Source organism: Phyllobates terribilis, unplaced genomic scaffold, assembly GCF_046119375.1.
Source record: "Phyllobates terribilis strain yellow unplaced genomic scaffold, ASM4611937v1 Scaffold_1__5_contigs__length_1240528914, whole genome shotgun sequence".
Classification (NCBI taxonomy): domain Eukaryota; kingdom Metazoa; phylum Chordata; class Amphibia; order Anura; family Dendrobatidae; genus Phyllobates; species Phyllobates terribilis.
The window spans coordinates 519,933,208-519,955,555 of record NW_027362761.1 but is presented as its reverse complement, the minus strand read 5'-3'; the positions used below and the strand labels follow the sequence as shown (position 1 = coordinate 519,955,555).

The 22,348-nt window shown below is 41.6% G+C and overlaps 1 protein-coding gene across 1 annotated transcript in view; it reads left to right on the top strand.

Moving 5' to 3' along the window:
- PAIP1 (poly(A) binding protein interacting protein 1) overlaps positions 1-18,431 on the top strand; it is a 37,982-nt gene extending 19,551 nt beyond the window's left edge. Inside the window, exons 5-11 of the mRNA XM_073680303.1 lie at positions 1,018-1,129; positions 5,645-5,770; positions 9,120-9,226; positions 10,854-10,971; positions 11,830-11,884; positions 11,964-12,051; positions 13,799-18,431. Of these exons, the coding sequence (XP_073536404.1) occupies positions 1,018-1,129; positions 5,645-5,770; positions 9,120-9,226; positions 10,854-10,971; positions 11,830-11,884; positions 11,964-12,051; positions 13,799-13,895 (703 nt within the window). The 3' untranslated portion in view covers positions 13,896-18,431. The remainder of the gene's footprint in view (positions 1-1,017; positions 1,130-5,644; positions 5,771-9,119; positions 9,227-10,853; positions 10,972-11,829; positions 11,885-11,963; positions 12,052-13,798) is intronic.
- The last annotated feature ends 3,917 nt before the right edge of the window (positions 18,432-22,348 follow it).

Here is a 22,348-nt window from a genome sequence, read left to right as displayed (position 1 = left end):
CAACCGAAGAAATTAAAACTTTACAGGTTTCGGAAAATGGCTAAAGTTTTCTTTTAAAAAAAAACTTCTGAGATTTTTTTTCAGCACTAAAATAATAACAAAAACATGCACATATGAGCAGAATCCTACTGTGAGGTCATTTTTGCCACTAAATGTACATCGTAAAAACAATTCCCAAAAAACAGTGCAGATTTTTCACAATTTCTCCCCACTTAGATTTTTTTTTTCCTGTTTTTCAGTACACTATGGGCTAAATGAATAGTGTCATTCAAAAGTACAACTAGTCCCGTAAAAAAACAAGCCCTTGTGTGTATGTGGACACAAAAATAAAAACAATTATGGCTCTGGGGAGGAAAAAGCAAAACCACAGAAATTGGCCATGTCGTGAAGGGGTTAAAGTACACGCTCTTTAAAATGGCACAGCACTTCAAAGAATAACATGCCTGGTTTCAGGCTCTCATGCTGTCACCTGACGGGCTTCCTTTTTAAAGAAGTTATCCGAGTACAAGAAAAAAAACACAAGCCTCCCACAGTGGGCCTTTAACAGTGGGCCTTTAACAGTGGGCCTTTAACAGTGGGCCTTTAACAGTGGGCCTTTAACAGTGGGCCTTTAACCAAATAAAGCAGCGGCATATACACAAGGAAGCACAAAAAATAGCAAAAAGTTACATCGGTAATTGTACATAATACAGAGGCCACCAAATGCCTTCTGGGCCTTGTGAGCCAACCTTTGCCTAACCAGATCTCCTAACGCCCGGCCGTACTACAAGGGTGCGCTTTAAATATGAGGGTCTGTAACCTACCTGTATTAGAGACGGGGAAAATACAGATAATTTTGCTAGGTTGCCTTCTCCAAACCAGAAGTTGGCAAGTTGTATATTGTCAATGTATGAGCTGAGGGCAGCATCGACACCATATATTACCTTACGTGGCGAGGAGTAATCTGTGTCAATAACACTCGCACCTGATACTTAGCTTTCCTGTTGTTTTTTTATGGAGTTTTATCTTGGTTTCCAGGTGTCAGACAGAATTTGAAAAAAGAAATCAGGCAGCAAAAGGAAATGAAGCCACAAGAAAGCGCTTCCATGCCTTTGTGTTGTTCTTGGGTGAACTTTATCTCAACCTGGAGGTAAGACTGCAATTGGTGACCACATCACAAATCACACACCATATCACAAATAACATCCCACAGCTAATCCTGCAGAAAATGCATTTGCTGCAATATACACTGCTCAAAAAAATAAAGGGAACACTTAAACAACACAATGTAACTCCAAGTCAATAACACTTCTGTGAAATCTACCTGTCCAGTTATGAAGCAACGCTGATTGTGAATCAATTTCACCTGCTGTTGTGTAAATGGAACAGACAACTAGTAAAAATGATAAGCAATTAGCAAGATACCCCCTATAAAGGAGTGGTTCTGCAGGTGGTGACCACAGACCATTTCTCTGTTCTCATCCTTTTTGGCTGTTGTTTTGGTCACTTTTTCATTTTGCCATTGCTCTCACCCCTAGAGGTACAGTAGCATGAGGCGGTGTCTACAGTACAACCCACAGAAGTTGCTCAGGTAGTGCAGTTCATCCAGGATGGCAAATCAGTGCGAGCTGTGGCAAGAAGGGTAGCTGTGTCTCAGCACAGTGTCCAGTGCATGGAGCAGATACCAGGAGATGTGAAGGGAGCCATAGGAGGGCAACAACCCAGCAGCAGGACCGTTACCTCCTCCTTTGTTCAAGGAGGAACAGGAGGAGCACTGCCAGAGCCCTGCAAAATGACCCCCAGCTGGTCACAAATATGCATGTGTCTGCACAAACTGTTAGAAACCGACTCCATGAAGGTGGTATGAGGGCCGACGTCCACAGATGGGGGTTGTGCTCACAGCCCAACACCGTGCAGGACGCTTGGCATTTGCCACAGAACACCAGGATTGGCAAAGTCTCCACTGGCGCCCTGTGCTCTTCACAGATGAAAGCAAGTTCACACTGATCACATGTGACAGACGTGATAGAGTCTGGAGACGCCGTGGAGAGCGATCTGCTGCCTGCAACATCCTTCAGCATGACCGGTTTGGCAGTGGGTCAGTAATGGTGTGGGGTGGCATTTCTTTGGAGGGCTGCACAGCCCTCCATGTGCTCGTCAGAGGTAGCCTGACTGCCATTATTTACAGAGATGAGATCCTCAGACCCCTTGTGAGACCATATGCTGGTGCGGTTGACCCTGGGTTCCTCCTAATGCAGGACAATGCCAGACCTCATGTGACTGGAGTGTGTCAGCAGTTCCTGCAAGATGAAGGCATTGAAGCTATGGACTGGCCCGCCCGTTCCCCAGACCTGAATCCGATTGAGCACATCTGGGACATCATGTCTCGCTCCATCCACCAACGTCACGTTGCACCACAGACTGTCCAGGAGTTGGCGGATGCTTTAGTCCAGGTCTGGGAGGAGATCCCACAGGAGACCATCCGCAACCTCATCAGGAGCATGCCCAGGCGTTGTATAGAGGTCATACAGGCACGTGGAGGCCACACACAATACTGAGCCTCATTTTGACTTGTTTTAAGGACATTACATCAAAGTTGGATCAGCCTGTAGTGTGTTTTTCCACTTTAATTTTGAGGGTGACTCCAAATCCCGGCCTCCATTGGTTAATAAATTTGATTTCCATTGATGATTTTTGTGTGATTTTGTTGTCAGCACATTCAACTTTGTACAGAACAAAGTATTCAATGAGAATATTTCATTCATTCAGATCTAGGATGTGTTATTTGAGTGTTCCCTTTATTTTTTTGAGCAGTGTGTATATATGTATATATATATTTTTTTACAGTATATTATATGCACACATACCCATGTGCACGCATATACATGTACACACAGAGCATGTAAAAGTTTGGACACCACTGGTCAAAATTACTGTTATTGTGAACAGTTAAGCAAGTTGATGATGAAATGATCTCTAAAAGGTCTAAAGTTACAGATGACACATTTCCTTTGTATTTTAAACAAGAAAAAACAAACACATTTTCATCTTTTACATTTTAAAAATTCCAAAAAGGAAAATGGGCAGATGCAAAAGTTTGGGACTCTGCATGGTTAGCACCTAGTATCGCCCCCTTTTGAAAGTATCACAGCTTGTAAACTCTTTTTGTAGCCAGCCAAGAGTCTTTCAACTCTTTTTTGAGGGGTTTTCATCCATTATTCCTTGGAAAATTCTTCCAGTTCTGTGAGATTTCTGGATTGTCTTGCATGCACTGCTATTTTGAGGTCTAGCCACAGATTTTCAATGATGTTCAAATCAGGGGACTGTGAGGGCGATTGTAAAACCTTCAGCTTGCGCCTTTTGGGGTTGTCTATTGTGGATTTTGATTTGTGTTAAGAATCATTATCCATTTGTAGAAGCCATCCTCTTTTCACCTTCAGCTTTTTTACACATGGTGTTATTTTTGCATCAAGAATTTGTTGAAATTTCATTAAATTCATTCTTCCCTCTACCCATGGAATGTTCCCCGTGTCATTGGCTGCAACACAACCCCCAAATCATGATTGATTCACCCCCATGTTTAACCCCTTACTGACATTGTCAGTAATTGTGTGTCCATGTTACCTGGGCCTTATGGACCAGGTAGGTACTATTACGCACAGTGTGATCGCGCCCGCAGAGAAGCTGCAGGGCGATCGCCGCCAGATGTCAGCTGATTCTCACAGCTGACACCCGGTACTATGTGCCAGGAGCAATCCCGCACCGCTCCCGGCACATTAACCCCCGAAAGGCATCAGCAAGTTGGGTAGATCGTGCTCAGTGCAAGTTCTACCTAACTTGTGTCTGCAGGGCTGACAGGCTGCATAGCATAAAGATGCTGCTGCTGCATCCCTATGCTGTGCAAGCCATCAGCCTGCAAAAAATTAAAGTCCCATTGTGGGACAAAGTGTAAAAGTAAAAAAAAAAAAGTGTAAGAAAATGAAAAAAAAAATTGTAAAAATATTTTTTTAAAAATAATCCAAAAAAATAAAAGTATACTGTAGCCATAAATAAATATTATGAAAAAAAAAAAAAACAATAAAAGTACACATATTTGGTATTGCCGCGTCCAGAACGACCTGACCTATAAAACTGTCGCACTAGTTAACCCCTTTAGTGAACACGGTAAAAAAAATAAAATAAGAAACGAATAAAAAACTATGCTTATCATACTGCCGAACAAAAAATGGAATAAAATGCGATCAAAAAGACAAATGTAAATAAAAATGGTACCGCTGAGAACATCCTCTTATCCCGCAAAAAACAAGCTGCCATACAGCTCCATCAGCCGAAAAATAAAAAAGTTATAGCTCTCAGAATAAAGCGATGCAAAAAAAATATTTTCTATAGAATAGTTTTTATTGTGTAAAAGCGCCAAAACATAAAAAACAATATAAATGTAGCATCACTGTAAACGTACTGACCCGAAGAATAAAGCTGCCTTATCAATTTTACTACACGCGGATCGGCATAAAAAAAAAATAAAAAAAGTCCTGAATTGTTGGTTTTTGTTTATTCTGCCTCCCAAAAATCGTAATAAAAAGCGATTAAAAAATGTCACATGCCCGAAAATAGTACTAATAAAAATATCAACTTGTCCCGGAAAAAAACAAGCCCCTACATGTTTGTCGGCCGAAATATGGAAAAATGATTGCAAAAACTAGTCTTTGCAAAAAAAATGCGTCTTTTAGTGTGTGACAGCTGCCAAACATAAAAACCCGATATGAATCTGGTATCGCTGTAATCGCACCGACCCGAAGAATAAAGTCGTCTAATCACTTATACCGCACGAGGAACAGCGTAAAAAAATAAACTCCAGGGTTGGAGTTGTGTTAGGGTTGGGATTTTTTCAATAGTAAAGAAAAAAAAAAATGATGACGATATGGCGACTAGTGTTGAGCGCAAGTGCTCGCTAATTAGTTTGCATCGGGTGCTCGGGTATGCATTGAGTATCACGGGTGTTCGAGTCTCCGCCCCATATGTTTCGCGGCTGTTATACATCCAAAAAAACCTTGCAGGGATTGCCTGCCATGCACGAGCGATCCCCGCATGTTTTTTTGGGTGTCTTAACAACCGTGAAACATGCGGGCGGGGACTCGAGCATGTCACTCCAGCACCCACAATACATGGTGCATAGCCGAGTACCCGATGCAAACTCAAGTAGCGAGCACTTGCGCTCAAGAGTAATGACAACTTAGTCAATATGATGACCTAAAGTTATCAAATTCTGTGTCATACCTCTGGGTTCAAAATGTCCACTATACCCCTTGATAAAATCGTTGAGGGGTGTAGTTTCCAAAATGGGGTCACTTGTGGGGGGTTTCCACGGTTTAGGCACATCAGGGGCTCTCCAAACGCGACATGGCGTTGGCTCTCAATTCCAGCCAATTTTGCATTCAAAAAGTCACACAATCCAGTCTGAACATGCACTATTACTATTTATTTACTTACTAAAAGGTATTTGCTCATTTTACTTTTATCTTAGGTTTTGTATATTAAATTATCTTAATCATATAGTGGTTATTATTTGCTTAGCCGTGTAAAAAGAAAAAAATAACTCTTAAGCTTATATTTTAGGATTTTCCAAGTACTGAGGTGTAATATTTTGTTCTTATTCGTCTAATAGATAAAAGGTACCAAGGGCCAGGTGAACAGAGCGGAGATCCTTCAGACTGGCCTCAAGGAGTTGCTGGATGCTTTATTTTGCAATCCTGTGGATGATAATCTGATCTGTGCTGTAAAACTACTGAAGGTAAAGCACAATCTGACACTGCGAAGCCTATAATAAGTATGTACATCTAGAGTAAGTGGGTCCCGAGCCTGATGGCTATCGCAGGTCTGCTAATCAAAGCTGCAAATGAGGCATTTACCGGGGTCTTGGGGTGCGGGGCAAGTCTGCACAGTGAACCTTTTTCTGCACGGGCACCAAAGTTTTAGATTTTCAGCCTTGTTAGCGTCTTTGAGTTAAAACACAAGCAGCGCTCCATGAGACCTGTCTATTACAGGGATTGTCTCATGATTGTAAATGGTTAAAATTGAAAAGTACTTGTAAAAACAAGCCACTTTGCAATGCACTTCTAATTAAAAATGCTCTACGATCTCAAGAAGAATTTTTTTTTTTTTTTAATGTTCTAGCTAACTGCTCATTGCTTCGGTCATCGTCCACTTCTGCTCTGACCGGATCCTTAGGCAAGAAGCGAGTGTTGAGATGCTGCAGAGGCAAAGCGGCTTGTTGCGGCTTTGGAGAGCGGGCACTTCGGGCCAGCAGCTCAGCCATGCCGCTGGCCTGAACTCTCAATTCTTCAAGAGCGCACCCATCCCGGCGAGCAAAAAGCCGGGAGGCAGAGGAGCGGTGCGCTCCGGAGAGGAGAAACATGTGGCAACCACTTTAAAGAAGCACTCCTCCCATTGCAGTCATCATATTATATAGCACTGTGTACTTACAATTGCTCATTTTGCTTTTCTACCCAGCTAATTCTTCTCTTTTCTCTGCTCTATGTAGAAACAGCAGTCTCATTTTCCTGCCTTTATCATCCCTACCCTCTTCAACTCCTGACCCAGCTGCGCCCTTCTCCCCCTGCCAGGGACTTTTGCAGTGACTTATGAGTCATGCAGGAAAAATTGACCTCCTGTTTCTACATAGAGCGTAGAAGGATTCAGGGGGGAAGTTTACGTCGCACTGGACCCCAAGTTCAGCCACTCCTGATTTGCTTCCCCAGGAGTAAACCTAGTTTTGCTCATGACTAGGAAGGGCTGACTTACACATTTGTCAATTTTCAAACAGTCACCTTACCGAATGTACTCTGCGCATGGTGATAGAGGAAAGCAAGTGCAGTTTCTTCTGGCATCTTACTTTAGAAGGATCCAGGGTGTAGAAGTTGTGCTCAAAAGTTCACATACCCTCGTGATTTTGGCCTTATAACATGCACAGAATTTGACACAAATGGGTTTGAATGGCTATTAAAGGTAACATCCTCACCTGTGACCTGTTTGCTTGTAATGAGTGTGTGTGCATAAAAGCTGAGTGAGTTTCTAGGATCCAGACGGACTCTTGCATCTTTCATCCAGCCACTGACATTTCTGGATTGAGTCATGTGGAAAGCAAAAGAATTGTCAACGGATCTAAGGGAAAAGGTAGTTGAACTGTATAACACAAGAAAGGGATACTAAAAAATATCCAAGGAATTGATAGTGCCAGTCAGCAGCGTTCAAACTGTGATTAACAAATGGAAAATCAGGGGCTCTGTAAAAACCAAACCACGGTCAGGTAGACCAACAAAATTTTCGGCCACAACTGCCAGGAAAATTGTTTGGGATGCAAAGAAAAACCCACAAATAACATCAGCTGAAATTCAAGACACTCTGAAAACTAGCGGTGTGGCTGTTTCAAGATGCACAATAAGGAGACACTTGAAGAAAAATGGGCTGCATGGTCGAGTCGCCAGAAGAAAGCCATTACCTCGCAAATGCCACAAAGTATCTCGAATACAATACGCCAAACAGCACAGAGACAAGCCTCAAAACTTCTGGAACAAGGTAATTGGAGAGAGGAGACCAAAATTTAACTTTTTGGCCACAACCATAAACGTTACATTTGGAGAGAGGTCAACAAGGCCTATGATGAAAGGAACACCATTCCTACAGTAAAGCATGGAGGAGGATCGCTGATGTTTTGGGGATGTGTGAGCTACAAAGGCACAGGAAACTTGGTAAAAGTTGAAGGAAAGATGAATGCAGCACGTTATCAGCAAATACTTGAGGCAAATTTGCACTCATCAGCCCGAAAGTTGCGCATGGGACGTTTTTGGACGTTCCAATATGACAACGATTCAAAACACAAGGCTAAGTCGACCTGTCATTGGCTACAGCAGAACAAAGTGAAGGTTCTGGAGTGGCCATCTCAGTCTCCTGACCTCAATATCATTGAGCCACTCTGCGGAGATCTCAAGCGCGCAATTCATGCTAAGACAGCCCAAGAATTTACAGGAACTGGAGGCTTTTTGCCAAGAAGAATGGGCAGCTTTACCATCTGAGAAATTAAAGCACCTCATCCACAACTATCACAAAAGACTTCAAGCTGTCATTGATGTTAGAGGGGGCAATACACAGTATTAAGAACTGGGGTATGTGAACTTTTGATCAGGGTCATTTGGATGTTTTTGGTTGTCATTAAGATTTAAAAAGAGAAAACACAGTAGTTTGACAATAAATGGCTTCACCTAACCAATAACAATGAGTGGAGAAAAAGTTTTTTTGTTATCATTCATATTCTCAGAAACAAGGACAAGAAAGCAAAAATTCTGCCATGGTATGTAAACTTTTGAGCACAACTGTATATATAGATACATATGATCTCTATCACACACACACACACACTATGAAAAATTATGTAAAAAGGCATGATATTTTCCACTTTTAGAGCAGTTGCTGAAATTTGCCATGGAGTTTGCCAGTGTGCTAGCTCGCATTACGACTGCAGTAAAAGTGGGCGGGATCTTCTCACATGTGTGACATCACTCCTCCCTTCCCTTTCTGGGCATTTGCAACAGGATAAGGGAGGATGAAGTTTAGGATCACAGTTCAGAGACATTTTTTTGGTGACTACAAAGTGATTCTGACAAACTTTTGTATTTGATTCTATAATCAATATTAGTGCAAAAATATAAATCACAGCACATTCCCTTTTAAAAGCTTGAGTCCTCATGTATAAAGATGTGTGAACAGGGCTCATGTGCATTGTTCTTTGCTTTGTTTGACATTTTCACCCAGAATGTACAACCAGTCCCCCAATCTTGGAGCTTTAGATTACACACAGTCTATGAAGAGTGATGGAGATCCTGATAGGAGATGGTGGCTGTCACTGTTATACCCTTTTACACAGGGAGCATCTAGGCGTCATGCTATGACATGGCACCCTCACTGCAGTGTCACATCATCGCTTCTGTGGAGCTGAAGCCGCCGTTAATGATGATAAATACATCATGGGGCTAATGCAGGCAGTGAGGTACAAGGACCCCTGTAGTGGTGTGGGTGCTCACTCTTCATCCTGACTGTCAGAGACTCTTCATTGTGTCGGGTTGTTTTCTCTGTTTTTTTTGCAGTTGACTGGATCTGTTCTAGAAGACGCCTGGAAAGAGAAGGGGCAATATTACATGGATGAAGTGATCCAGAGAATGAAGAATGTGGTTCTGGATTCAGATCGTAGCAGGTTAGAAATGATAATTACTGGTTTTCTATTATCAGAAAAGCATTTTCACCCAGCTGTAGTTTGTTTTAAAAAAACAAAACAAAAAACTTGTTTTACTCACCCTCCCCAGGTCCAGAGTTGCGTCTTTGTTGCTGCTCCCATTGAGTTTTTGTCTGCAGCACTGATGCCACGTCAACAGCGCTGCAGCCAATCTGTGCGCTCAGAGGTTCTGAGCAGCTTTTGCCTTGGGCAGAGCCGCTGTGCTTGAGTATTGGCTGCAGCGCTCTCTATGTGATGTCAGCGCTGCAGACAATAACAATCAGGAGCTGCCGTGGAGACTCCGCTCTGGAACCAGGGGGGGGGGGGGGGGAGGTGAAACTATATTTGTTTTTCTTAAAACAAACTTCAGTCCGGGGACAGGGAAACTTCTCGAAACCATAAAACACCTTCGTCACAGAAAAGACATTTAAACGGGGAATGTTTATTCTTCAAAGCATATATATGTGTAAGATATATAGTATAAGGACTATCCAGAGGTCTCCTGACTAGGAATGAGCAGACCCGTGGAAGGTTGAGTTCAGCCGAACTTTATTCCAAAGTTCGGTTTGGGTACAAGAACTTTACCCAAACTTGACCCTGAACCTGAACCCCATAGAAATCAATGAGTACCTGAACTTTGGAGCTAGAAAATCTCTCTCTGTTCGGGTTCGCTCATCTCTACTGCCAACCCAAACTTTACAGCTTCATACATGCCTTTGAAGACACTGAGTTCGGACCACGAGACCAGTGGTCAGCCCCTACATCGTTTTCTGTTTTTCAGGCCATGAGAGCACATGAGTGAAACCAGCGTTGGACTGATTCCTGTAATTTGCCACTCTTTGGGCTATGCACCCTTTTTCCCAGACAGGTTATAGAATCCTGCTTAGCTGTAGTTATCTCCTTCCCCGGTTCATGTGAGGCCTGGTTAGGCACATAGGGAGATAATCAAAAGATTTAGGGTCCATCCATGAGGTCACCTTGTCGCTGGTGGATGGCTTATACATTTTCTGATCAAAAATGTTAACCAAGTACCTCATTTTTTTTTTTTTTTTTGCATGTGTAGTAATAGTGGACTTAATGGAATTCATTAATTATTAGTTGGATTGACCCTAGATTGATTAACCTTTCCATTGCCTACTGACTTTACCTATAATGCGTCTCTCTGATTTAGACCCAGACTGTTCTCCCAACCTTGTATTTGCGGATTCTGTGTCTGATCCCGTCTTTGCTGGTCTGACCTGGCTAATTAAACACTCCTGCAAACTTGCTCCACTGGCCAGTAGCTACTCCATGAACACAACCCAGGAGCCTTTCCAGCTAAGGCCCATCTCTGTACAGGGTTGAAAGGGTGAACACCACTGCATTTCCTTAAGACGTGCAAGCTGTAGAAGGTGTAGTAAAACTTGCAAAATTGGCCATTTGGCCACTAACTAGACTTCATATAAATTGTACCTCACCATTTTAGGCTCTGAGCCTGGGCCCATTCATCACATACATTGTCTATACCATTCCTCTTGGTCATGGCTCCCATAAACCATGGCAAACATGTCCTTTCCCAGCCCAATTATGTGTTTTTGTGTTTTCCTAAATTGCATACGTCTTGTTTCAGGGACGTAAGACAGATGCTGCTGAAGTTAGTAGAACTTCGATCTAGTAATTGGGGCCGGGTTCATTCAACTTGGACTTTCAAGGAAGCGACTCCTGAAAATGACCCCAATTACTTCATGGTAAGTTTTTCATCCTCAAGTGATGACCATTTTCTGCGATCTGTCTCTACTGACCAATGATAAAACCTGATCCGAGAGATCTGGCCATAGATCTATAGAGGTCTGGACAGCAGATGGATCAGTTGTGGATTGATGGCTTCTTCCTTATTGTATACTACTAGCACCGTATAAATGGATGTTTTATGCACACAAGAATTGATATGACTTCTTTGTTTCCAAGGTTGTTTATTCTTGAAATTTGTGCTTTGACTGAGAACATAAGTTAATTTCCTCCTAAATTTTTTACATTTTCTGTCAGCTGGGTCTTGGCCAGTGTCTTCCTTTGCAGACAGTAGTGGGGGGAGGCTCCTGCTGCAGCCAGTTGTCTTACAACCAGACAGTTATAGTGAGAAGGAAGGGGAGCATGGATTGAATCCTGCAATTATATTATCATTTCGGTTATATAACAAAAAAAAACACATTTATTAAAAAGTTGTCCTAAAGAGATTCTGTAGTGATGAAATCCAGTAAATCAGATATCCACTTTTATGCCAGTCCCCCTCAAGCATAACTCTAGCTGAAAGGTGTTGGCAACTTTTGGAGATCCCCCTTGATGCTCTCCTTACAGAGTGACGCTATTAGTGCTATGATAGTGCTTTGTCCACCGCTGGTCACGTGACATTATAACGTGACCGCTGCTGACTGATTTTCTGCAGTCTATAATATTCTGAACTTATGGGGGACAGCTACAGGAGGCTAGTATCAACTTTTTTTTTATGATGGTCACTGAAGTGACTTAAGAAGGGGTTGTCCACCCCTTTTAAGAGTTATTGATAAATGTTTTTGTCGCTTTAATTTTCCTTTCCTGCTCACTTACAGAATGAGCCCACCTTTTACACATCTGAGGGGATTCCCTTCACTGCAGCAGATCCAGGTAATTTAGGAGAAGTAATGTAATTTTGTCCTTCCCGTATGTGTGGATTCTTACATGAGGCATTTACTGTTGTCTTCAGAGTATCAAGAAAAGTACCAGGAGATGCTGGACAGAGAAGACTTTTTCTGTGAAGAAACTGTGACCGATTTGTCTGCTTCTGGAGATGCGTACGTCCTGATGTCTTCTTACCTTCCCTCATCTCCCTGTATCATGTTTTATAATGAGCTTTTAGTCTTACTACTGAATATTCCCTTTTATTCACTGACCATTATATTTATTACTACCTGTGAGTGAAATCTAAGGGTCAGGTGCTCACCCGACCAGATTTCCTGCGATGCTATAAAGCAGAATGATGTCTTTTGAAGACTGTTAACCATTCCTTTCTTTCCAGGTATATGTTGGGAGCATTCCCTGACGTATACCTTCACTTTAAAAGGACCTGTCGCCAAACTTTTCATGTTTGAACTAGACACACAATTTAATAATAGTTGCACAGTGGAGTAAAACTTCTGTTGAGTTACTTGATCTCATGTTGACATTTGGGAATTACAGGCCTTTCTAATCTGAGGGAGGGGAAGGAGGGTCTCCGTCTCAGGCACCATAACGACCACCGTATGATGAAATTATATGGACTGTACTACTGAGGTTATCTCCAAGGGGGAACAGAAACTCCTATCACAGTTGCTGATGATGGTTTTACAGCTCCTGTCACACAGTTTTCTATTGCAGAAGGTGACAGTTCAGCCTCCCTGACTGTTAGTTTATTTAGGAGAATATTGAGATTTGTTGGCTTGCAGATATCCTACTAGTGGCTGCTGCCCTTGTGATGCCGTGTGAATGCATCATGAGGTCGATAGCCGAGGATAGAGAAATGTATTACAGAGTGAAATCTGAGTATCAGGATGAAGACTGAAGTGAAGAAAATGGCTTACTTGCATGGAATTAAAGGGGTATTCCAATGTCCAAGATCCTATCCCAATATGTAGTAGGTATAATATTTAGCAAATACCTCCAATTAGAAATGTAGTATAGTTCTTCTGATAAGGTGCGTCCCTTACCCCATGTGCAGGGCATTGCAGTAGCTTAGGTATCCATGGTTAGAACCAATCAGATAGCGACAGTTGTTAGTGATCATAACCATGGATACTTAAAGGGGTATTCCCATCTCCATGATCCTATCCCAATATGTAGTAGGTGTGATAATAATAATATTACCAAATACTTCCAATTAGAAATGAAGTATAGTTTTTATGATTTGCTATGTCTCTTTCTTCATGTGCAGGCATTGCAGGGCCTAAGGTATCTATGGTTACGGCCACTAGCAGCTAGCTAACTGAGTGTCACTATATCAGTGGTCATAACCATGGATACGTAAGGTCCTGCACTTGAGGAAAGAGACATAGTGAATCTGAAAAACTATACTACATTTCTAATTGAAGATATTTTCTAATATTATTATTATTACACCTACTACATATTGGGATAGGATCTTGGAGATGGGAATACCCCTTTAAGCTACTGCAATGCCCTGCACATGGGGTAAGCAACATAGCTTATCAGAAGAACTATACTACATTTCTAATTGGAGATATTTGCTAATATTATTACACCTACTACTGTGTGCCTAAGCCTTGGCGCACAGGCACCATGGGATATGCTTGCTGGATGCCGCTAAGTTTTCTCAGTGCATACCTCATACTTGTTTGAAAATTATGAGTATCGAATCATTAGATTTTGCTTTGTCCCACTATTTCGTTGATGGACACAGTTTGGGCTTTCACTGTGTTATTTCATAGCACAGCTCTATTGCGTGGTCTGCACCTTCAGTAAGCCAGTTTGTCCAGGAGGTGGTAGCAGAGTCCACCACAATGCTTGGCACTATCACTACACCTCTTGTCTTTCCCCCGTTTTTAGGTTCCTCGATGATTTAGGCGATGACGAAATGGACCCAGAAATGCAAGAAGCATATGAGAAGTTCTGCTTGGAGTCAGAACACAAGCGAGCGCAGTGAAAACCATGGACATAGTAATCCCACTATGGCAAGTTCAGTACGCTGTTTAGCACACGGGGCAGACGTATCTTTCTTGCACCAAAATTATTACGTTCAAGATTCTCTCAGACCTAGAAATTTATGCAAACTTTTTGTTTAAGTGAATGCCAAAAAGTGTACGCTGATACCCTGTAAGTTATATCGACATTTGTGTAAATATACTATAGTTTCATTTCTGTTCAGTTAAAAGAACAGTGTGGTTATTTTTTTTGATTTGTTTCTTTTTTGACTGCATTTAAAAAAACAAAAAAGAGAGAAAAAGCTTAAATCCAATGGCACATTGTGGTGAGAGAACTTCTCCTAAATCGATTAGCCCATTCTGCAGTTGCATTTTTTTCATTACTGCTAACCTGAAGAATTAGATAACTCATCCGACCAGGTAATATGCATGGCTTATTGTGGGCAGTGACCTACACAAAATACAAGTCAGTATTCCTCAACAATTGCCCAACTGTGAGCCTAGTTCAGCCATTTCCGGAAGGTTTTCAGCTATGTTTTTCTGTACTTGATCTAGAAACTTTGCAAATAAAAGGCAATTTATTTTACCATAATCCCCCCCCCCCCCCCCGTATGTTCAGGATGTTCATACACTCGTGCTTTGTGTTGTGAAAGAAGGCATATAGCCAAGAGATGGTAGAAGGGGACGGGGTTATGTGTGGGGCTAGGGAATCTATTAAAGGGAAATTGTGTCTCAATTATTTCACACGTCCTGTAGAGCCACATCATTACTGAAAATATAGTTCCAGGCAGGCAAAAATGTACTTGGAGTTGGAGGTCTTACTTTAGCTCGAGTGAATACTATTGGAATAAGGGTAAGAGGGTCTCTACCCCTTACTGGCCAGATTCACCATTCATATTCTCTTATGAAAATGCCATTTCTAGGGTTTTTAATTCAGTCAGTACATAAAAGCTGTGATCATCTATGAACCTAGTTTGATCTATGATAAATAAAACATTTTCAGTTGGTTTGAATTAAATATGTTGCACTGCTTGTCTTCTGCTGACTGCATGTATTACAATCCAGCGCAAGCTGCTTGATGCTGTTCTGTGCTCATCCCATCAAACAGCTCAGTCCAGTCTACAGTCAGTCCGTTTCCTCTATTGAACTTCAATCTAAGTTGAATCTGTATTAATTGTAATTTTATGTTACAATCCAGCGCAAGCTGCTTGATGCTGTTCAGTGCTCATCCCATCAGACGGCTCAGTCTATAGCCATTTCTTTTCCCCTCCTGAACTTCAATCTAAGTTGAATCTTTATTGGAATTTTATGTATTAAATTTTGCTTTCAGATGCAGGGAAATGAGCAGAGAACAGCCATAAGCAGCTTGCGTTGTATTGTAATATAAGCAAGCTGCAGGAGCCAAATGTTAGAGAATGTTTCATTCAAACCAGTTGTAAATATTCTTTTTTGCGTTGAATGTACTAAATATAACATGTTCAGAGGTGTCCATAGTTTTTAAGTCTCTCCTGATTTGTAAAGTGTTTTAAAGGGGGACCTGTCGCCTGTCCTTACATGGCTGTTTTAGTATATGTATTTGCATTCATCTTGAAATAACAATGTTGTAACATCTGTGCATTCCTCTTAGTTTATTTATAACAACTGGGTGTTATCATTCCCTCTTGTCAAGGGGGCGTGTCACTATGCGGTCATTGATTGAACAGTGTCAATTTGCATTTGGTTTCACCCAGCTGTCAATGTCAGGGGAGCTGACTGGTCCTATACAAACGATTGATACAAGATATGCAGAGAGAATAAGCCCTAATCTTGGCACCGACGACGAGTATAGAGCCGACCTTTCCAGTAGGCACTAGTGACATCACTGCTCCAGGGTCCCTGACTGACACGTTCAGATCACAGTATGGCCATGCGGGGGTCCAGTACAGTCACTGCCACCCCATCCGGACACCAACCGTTCAATAAGGTATCGCTTATCCTGTGGATAGGTGATCACTTGTTTGCACCAGACGACCCCTTTAAAGGGGCTTTACATATCCGCAGGTAAAGCTTATTCGTTGTATGATGGAAGATCTGTCCTGGCCGTGTGATGAGCACACGGGTGCCATTATAGTACAGTTATCAGATATGTCTTGTGCCGAGCCTTACACCGGTCTACCCATCACTTCACCAGGACAGATCCATTGAATGTAGACCATAATGGTTCCTACAGAATGACGGCACGTAATGGTCTGGAAGAAAGAGACTGGAAACTAAAAAGCTTCAATACTTAAAGATTTTTTATTTTTTTTAAACCTGTAATAGCCCATGATCATAGAAGTCCGTCCTGCACCTGCACATGTAGTAACGTTTTCAGGAAGGCTAAAAAGCACCCGTTGTGAGCACATCCCCGGCTCCGACTAGGTGCTGGCAGGAGCCATATGTCTTGGCGCAGCTACAGAAAGCCCATAGAGATGCATTGATCCAGACGTGCATCCAGTTAGACTAATCGTTAGCAAATCCAGGCTACAGGTGATTGAATTCGTCATGTAGGCCGTTGACTAAGATTTCCCAGAAGCAGGACCACTCATGGGCTATGACTAGCAGGAGCGTAAGTATAGTGGGTGCAGTTACATCATGCCCTGGAGCGTTAGGAGGACCCAAAGATCCCTATGGCCTACAAAAGAACACCTATTAAAGACTGTGATAGCGGTGGGCCTCGTTGCAGATGATTGCACCGTGGCTCACAAGCTTCAAGTTATGCCATTAGTACCTCAGCTCAGACCTGTTCAAGTGAAATGCGCTGATCTGCTGTTCCAGAGGGACATGAGCGGGGCTGTTCTGGTTGAGAAAACCCCTCCCAGAGCATATAGGGAAGGGACATAACTTTATATATTTACTGGAGTGGTGCCAACATCACAGGGCTCTTTAATCATCAGGTCCCTCACTTGAATGTGTCTGAAAAGTTTTGACTACTACATTTCGGCCGGCTTCACACACAGTTTTTTTTCAGCATTAAGTGCTTGTAAAACAATCGTGAGTTTCAAGTATTTTTCATTGCTTGTGTTTTTTTGTTAATTTTTTTTACATTGTAACATTTTTTTTGTAACTTTTTCTTTCTTTTGTTTTTCTCAAATATTTCATATTTCCTATAAAAATTAAAATCCTCAATACCCAGTACCGCCTTTGATTTGCGAATAAATGACACATATGGCAAAAGCAAACCTGTCTGTTGACTTTTGACTGCATCTTTTATGTAAATAAAAAAAAAAAAACTTTGCAAAGCACTGTGTGTGAACCCAGCCTAAGGGGCTGTGCACACAGCATCATCTAGACGGCGGCACAACCATCCAGTTTTCCCAGGCTCAGCCTCTTCAGAAGAACACACAGTCATTCTCCTGAGACGGCTTCACCGTCGTTCTTGCTGCGACTTTTACGCTCTACTGTACAGAAGAGTGAATGAACGTGGCTTCTTATTACCACTTCAGGGTTACAAAGACATTAAAAGAAGTAACATAAGATGGATCATATTCACAGCAATGTCGCTTTTACATTGCTGTGCGCGAAGTTCATTTTATGGGGCACTTTTGCTCCTGAAGATGTTATGTGCACATACCCTACAGTTATGTGCACCCAGAGTAATTTTGTTGAGTTTTTTTAGCAGAACATCAAAGTTTTTAAAGGGAATCTATCAGCCGGTTTTTGCTATGTAAGCTGAAGACAGCATGCTGTAGGGGTTAAAACACAGATATCAGCGATGCCTCTCTTATCAAGCTCCAATTGTTTTAGCACCGGTAGCTTATCATTGCTGTAACTAGCTGGTGTGTGATCCTTGGTCTGACACGCCCCTCCTGTGATAAGCAGCTCACTGTCTATGTACTTTGTACATGGAGAGCCTGGTGTGGGCGGGGTTAGCTGTGGTGTGGGTGGAGGCAGCTTTCTCAGCTCTGCTTCATGCTAATCTAAAAGCTCCGATTGTGTGAGAACGGCTGCACCCAGTAATCTAAGTGATACATCGTTGGATTCAGCTTCTCTTTGCCTACATCAGGATGCTCTCAGATGGGGTAGCAAAAACCTGCTGACAGATTCCCTTAAAGGAGATTTGACATTTGGGAAGCTTCAATTCAGTTTCTGCTCCAAAACCTCTGTGTGCACAAAGCCTAAGACAGTATTGCGAGCTGACTAGAAGACCTCCATCAAATTTCTTCAGCTAAACAAGTCTCCATATTGGTATTGGGGGGCTTGTCTCCTAGGATAGAAACTTGCACTCCTCCTAGTTATTACTATTGAACTTGAAAGTTGATGGCTCAATGTTTTTGGGGTTTTTTGGGGTGGGAGGAGGAGGTTGTGTGTTTCCTTGATCACATTTCGCACCATTAACCTTACTTTACGATTGGCAGAGACTGTCTACCCCGGTATACTCCGTGCTCTGGTACATGTGCCGCCTGGATTCTGTAGAAGCACTTAACTTGTTTTGTACATTCATTGTTGTCTTATTTATCTTTTTTTTTTCTGGGTTCGATCTTGTATAAATATAGTAAATAAAAGATTTTACATAATTACCTTGTCTCGCTGTAATGTGGAGTTGAATGAATTCTTTATTTTCTCAGAAAAAAATGGAAGTTCAGTTATATGTAAAACACAATCTCTTTGAGTTACTATATTTCACATGGCGGTATTATGGCTGCTGTAAGCACAACCTGCATCTTTCCAGGCAGATGATGGCTGATCTGATCAGCCATCATGTGCCTCTAACAGCCGTGGGTAGGGTGGAGCGGAGCGCCGCCCACGGCTGTCAACCTGTTTGTGTCTGACAGCGGCATTTAACACGCGCTGGCAGGGGGTATGTCATTCCACTCGCGCATTGGCACTTCTGACGTGATTGTGGGGTGCTGATGGGTTGCCGTGGCAGCTGGGGGGTCTGCTGTAGCTTGTCATGAAGATTCTCCTGTGAAAGCCTGCGTTTAGCTGGCGGCGTTAATAGGAGATCATGAGTTTGTATATACATCGCAGGTCTGTTGCACTATGCAGTACAAGCGATCAGACGATCACGGCTTCAAGTCCCCTAAAGGAGCTTATGTAAATACAGTAATAAAAAAAAATTTATATATAAAATTAATCCAATCGGTAAATGGCGTAACAAGAAAAAAAAAATGCCAGAATTCCGTTTCTTTTTGGCCAAAGCAACAATGCAATATAAGGCGATCAAAACATTGTACCTACACCAAAATGGTATCAGTAAAAATGTCAGCTTAGGGCTCAAAAAATAAGCCCACACCCAGTCCCAGATCCCAAAAACTTAGTACTTTATGGGTCTCGGAAAATGATGACACAAGCAAAAAAATATTATTATTATATAAACAAAACTTAAAAAAAAAAATTTATCTGCATAATTGTACTGACCCAGGGAATCATATTGCAAAGTCAGCTTTACTATATAGTGAACATGGTAAAAAGAAAAAAAGGGGAATTGCACTTTTTTTTCCAATTTCCAATCGCTTTTTAAACAAAAAAAATGTCCCACTTTCCAGTGCATCACATGATAAAATCAGTGGTGTCATTCAAAATACAACTCGTCCCACAAAAAACAAACTACCTCATTACGGTTATGTGGACGGAAGAATAAAAAAGTTATGTCTCTGGGAGGAAAGGGAGGGAATAAGAAAATGAAACAAATAGAAAATTGCCTGGTCATGAACTGGTTTAAAAAAAAACAAAACAAAAACATATTGGTCCTTTTTTTTTTTTATATCAAAGAAAAAATGATTTCGATCAGCTTTTTTTTTTTTATTATTAGCATCAATGTTGCATCAGATCGTACAAAATGCAAATTGTCTCTTCAGAGAGGAAGAGGACTAGAACTATAGGGCATAGCAATCCTAAAAAGTCAATATCGACTCTTTAACGAGCCTTGTCACGTGACTTAGAATAAAAGCCAAAATCTCAATTTGCAGACATTTTGTTTCAGGTTACAAAGTGTGAGATTTGGTTTCACAGGGTGAGAGGCGTCTGATCGGGATGCAAGGGGTAACGTTTCTCCTTGCGGAGTGTGACATGCCAAGCTGAGGAGACTTGAGATTTTGCTTTTGGCTTTTATCCTTGTCATGTGATAAGGCTCGTTAGAGAGTCGATATTAACTTTTAAGATTGATACTTCCTATAGGTGGCACTAGAGTTCTAGTCCTCTTCCCCTCTGAAGAAACCATTTGCTTATTTCCCAGAGGAGCATTGCGGCTTAAGTCTCCTCACCTTGGCATGTTAGACTTGACATGTTACTGTGTGCAAGGAGAAATGTTACCCCTTGAATCTTGTGTACAAAAATAAAGACAAGTCTTTCCAAACGTCTCTTGTAGTGAAAAACAGGTGGCCACAGATGCCACTCGAACACTGTTTATTTTTGACAAACCCTTTTGACTTAAACTTGCAATTTTTAATCCAAAAATCTGATGAAAATCACACTTATCCATTTTTTAAAAATCGATATGTGAACATGCTCCTAGACTCTACCTGGTTCTGTTTGCAAAAAATACCCGAAACTGACAAGCCCCATTTACATGTCAGTGATTTTTCTCGTACCATCAGAGTTTGGGCAGAGTTTCATCAGTTTTTCTCAGATGAAAAAGCAAAAAAAAAATAAAAAAAAATGGAGGTTTCTCAAGCTTCTCCTGTCAAACAGTCTCTGAAAAAAGGGACAGTACACGGATGGCATCTGAGTGCCGTCAGATTTTATCAAGGACCCCTAGACTTGCAATGGCGAGTTTGATCTGAGACTGATCAGAATAAGTCATGTCTCTGTGATTTTGTGAAGACCACTTAGTCCGAAAGAATACACAGGCATGTGAACAGCGCCGTAGACTATAATGGGTACAGGCTCTATCCATGAAAACCACACGTAGAACTCCTACAAGAACAACGGACGTGAATGGGTTCTCTGGCTGTTTTTCAAGTGCTGCTTGTGGGCCATGTTGCAAAACAGTCTGCAATTTGGTTTTGTTTCATAGCCCAATGCAGCACATCAAACTTCCTCCACTCTGCTACCATGTGACCACTCAGCCTTAGTTGTCTTTAATAAGAGGAAGAGCCCTTTAAATTGGAGTCTGATGCACCAAGCTGGAGATCTGCAGAGGGCTGTCTGGTGAGATTGACGCATCCGTGTGTCATGCTCTGAGCACATTTCACCCCTGGGTGCACATATCACCCCTCCTAGATGCAGGTAATCACAGCTTAGCATCTGATCTAGCAGTCTGACATGCATCTGGGAGAGAATGGTGTAAGCACACTCTTCCAGAGAAGACTGAAGAAACGCCCAGTTGTACTGCAAGCAGAGATTTCACATGCTGCGCTCCAAAAGCAACAAATGTGAATATCTCTGCAATGGAGCGAAGCAGCGCGAAATGGGAGAAGAACGGCAGATTCAAGGGAGCTCAGGGATTCTTACAAGATAATTAACTTTTTTTTTTTTTTTTTTTTAAACGTGGCCGGTCCCCTATAACTGAATCTCCAACTCATCTAAATGGTGCATGATGAAGAGTTCAAAGAATATGGGGTCATGCACTGCCCCTACTCTGGGGGGAGATTTATTAAAGGGGAACAGATCTGCCATGTGACAAACAGTCAGCAACTACCTGCCAATATGTTTTTAACCCAATGGCCAAAAAAATCAAGTCCCGTATAACTCCTTCATGACCTTGCAATTTTCCATATTTGTGCTTTCGGTTTTACCTCCCCTTCCTCTAAGAGCCATAACTTTTTTTTTATTTTTCTGTCCCTATAGCCATGTGAGGGCTTGTTTTTTGCGGGACAAGTTGTACTTTTGAATGACGCCATTCATTTTATCGTTTGATGCACTGGAAATTGGGAAAGCAAGAAAAATTCCAAGTGCATTGAAATTGCAAAAAAAGTGCAATTCCACAATTGTTTTTTGGGTTTATTTACCATGTTCGCTAAACTGTAAAATTGACATGGCAATATGATCCTCCAGGTCCGTATGAGTATGCAGATACCAAACCTGTATAGTTTTTTTTTTTATTATTATTTAAATGGTGAAAAAAAATTCCAAAACTCATAATAAAAATTTTTTTTTGCTTGTGTTGTCATTTTCTAAGACCCGTAATGTTTTTATTTTTTGGGATCTGGGGCTGTGTGAGGGCTTATTTTTTGAGCCCTGAGATGCTGTTTTTATTGATACCATTTTGGGGTAAATACAGTGTTTTAATCACCTGTTACTGTGTTCACAGGAGGATCATAATTACAAGCACCGATCCACCTGCGGCTGTTAAAGGCACATGATTACTGATTAAATAGGTCATCCTATGTGGGCTCGGTGTGCGGGGTTAAGATAAATGTGCTAGAAACTGTCTTTCATGAATTGCATAATATTTATTATGAGTTTTAGACCATTTTTGCTTCATGTCTGACAAGAGGAGTGGAAGTGTACAATTTAAAATACACCAGAATTTCTGCTCACATTTCGAGGACAA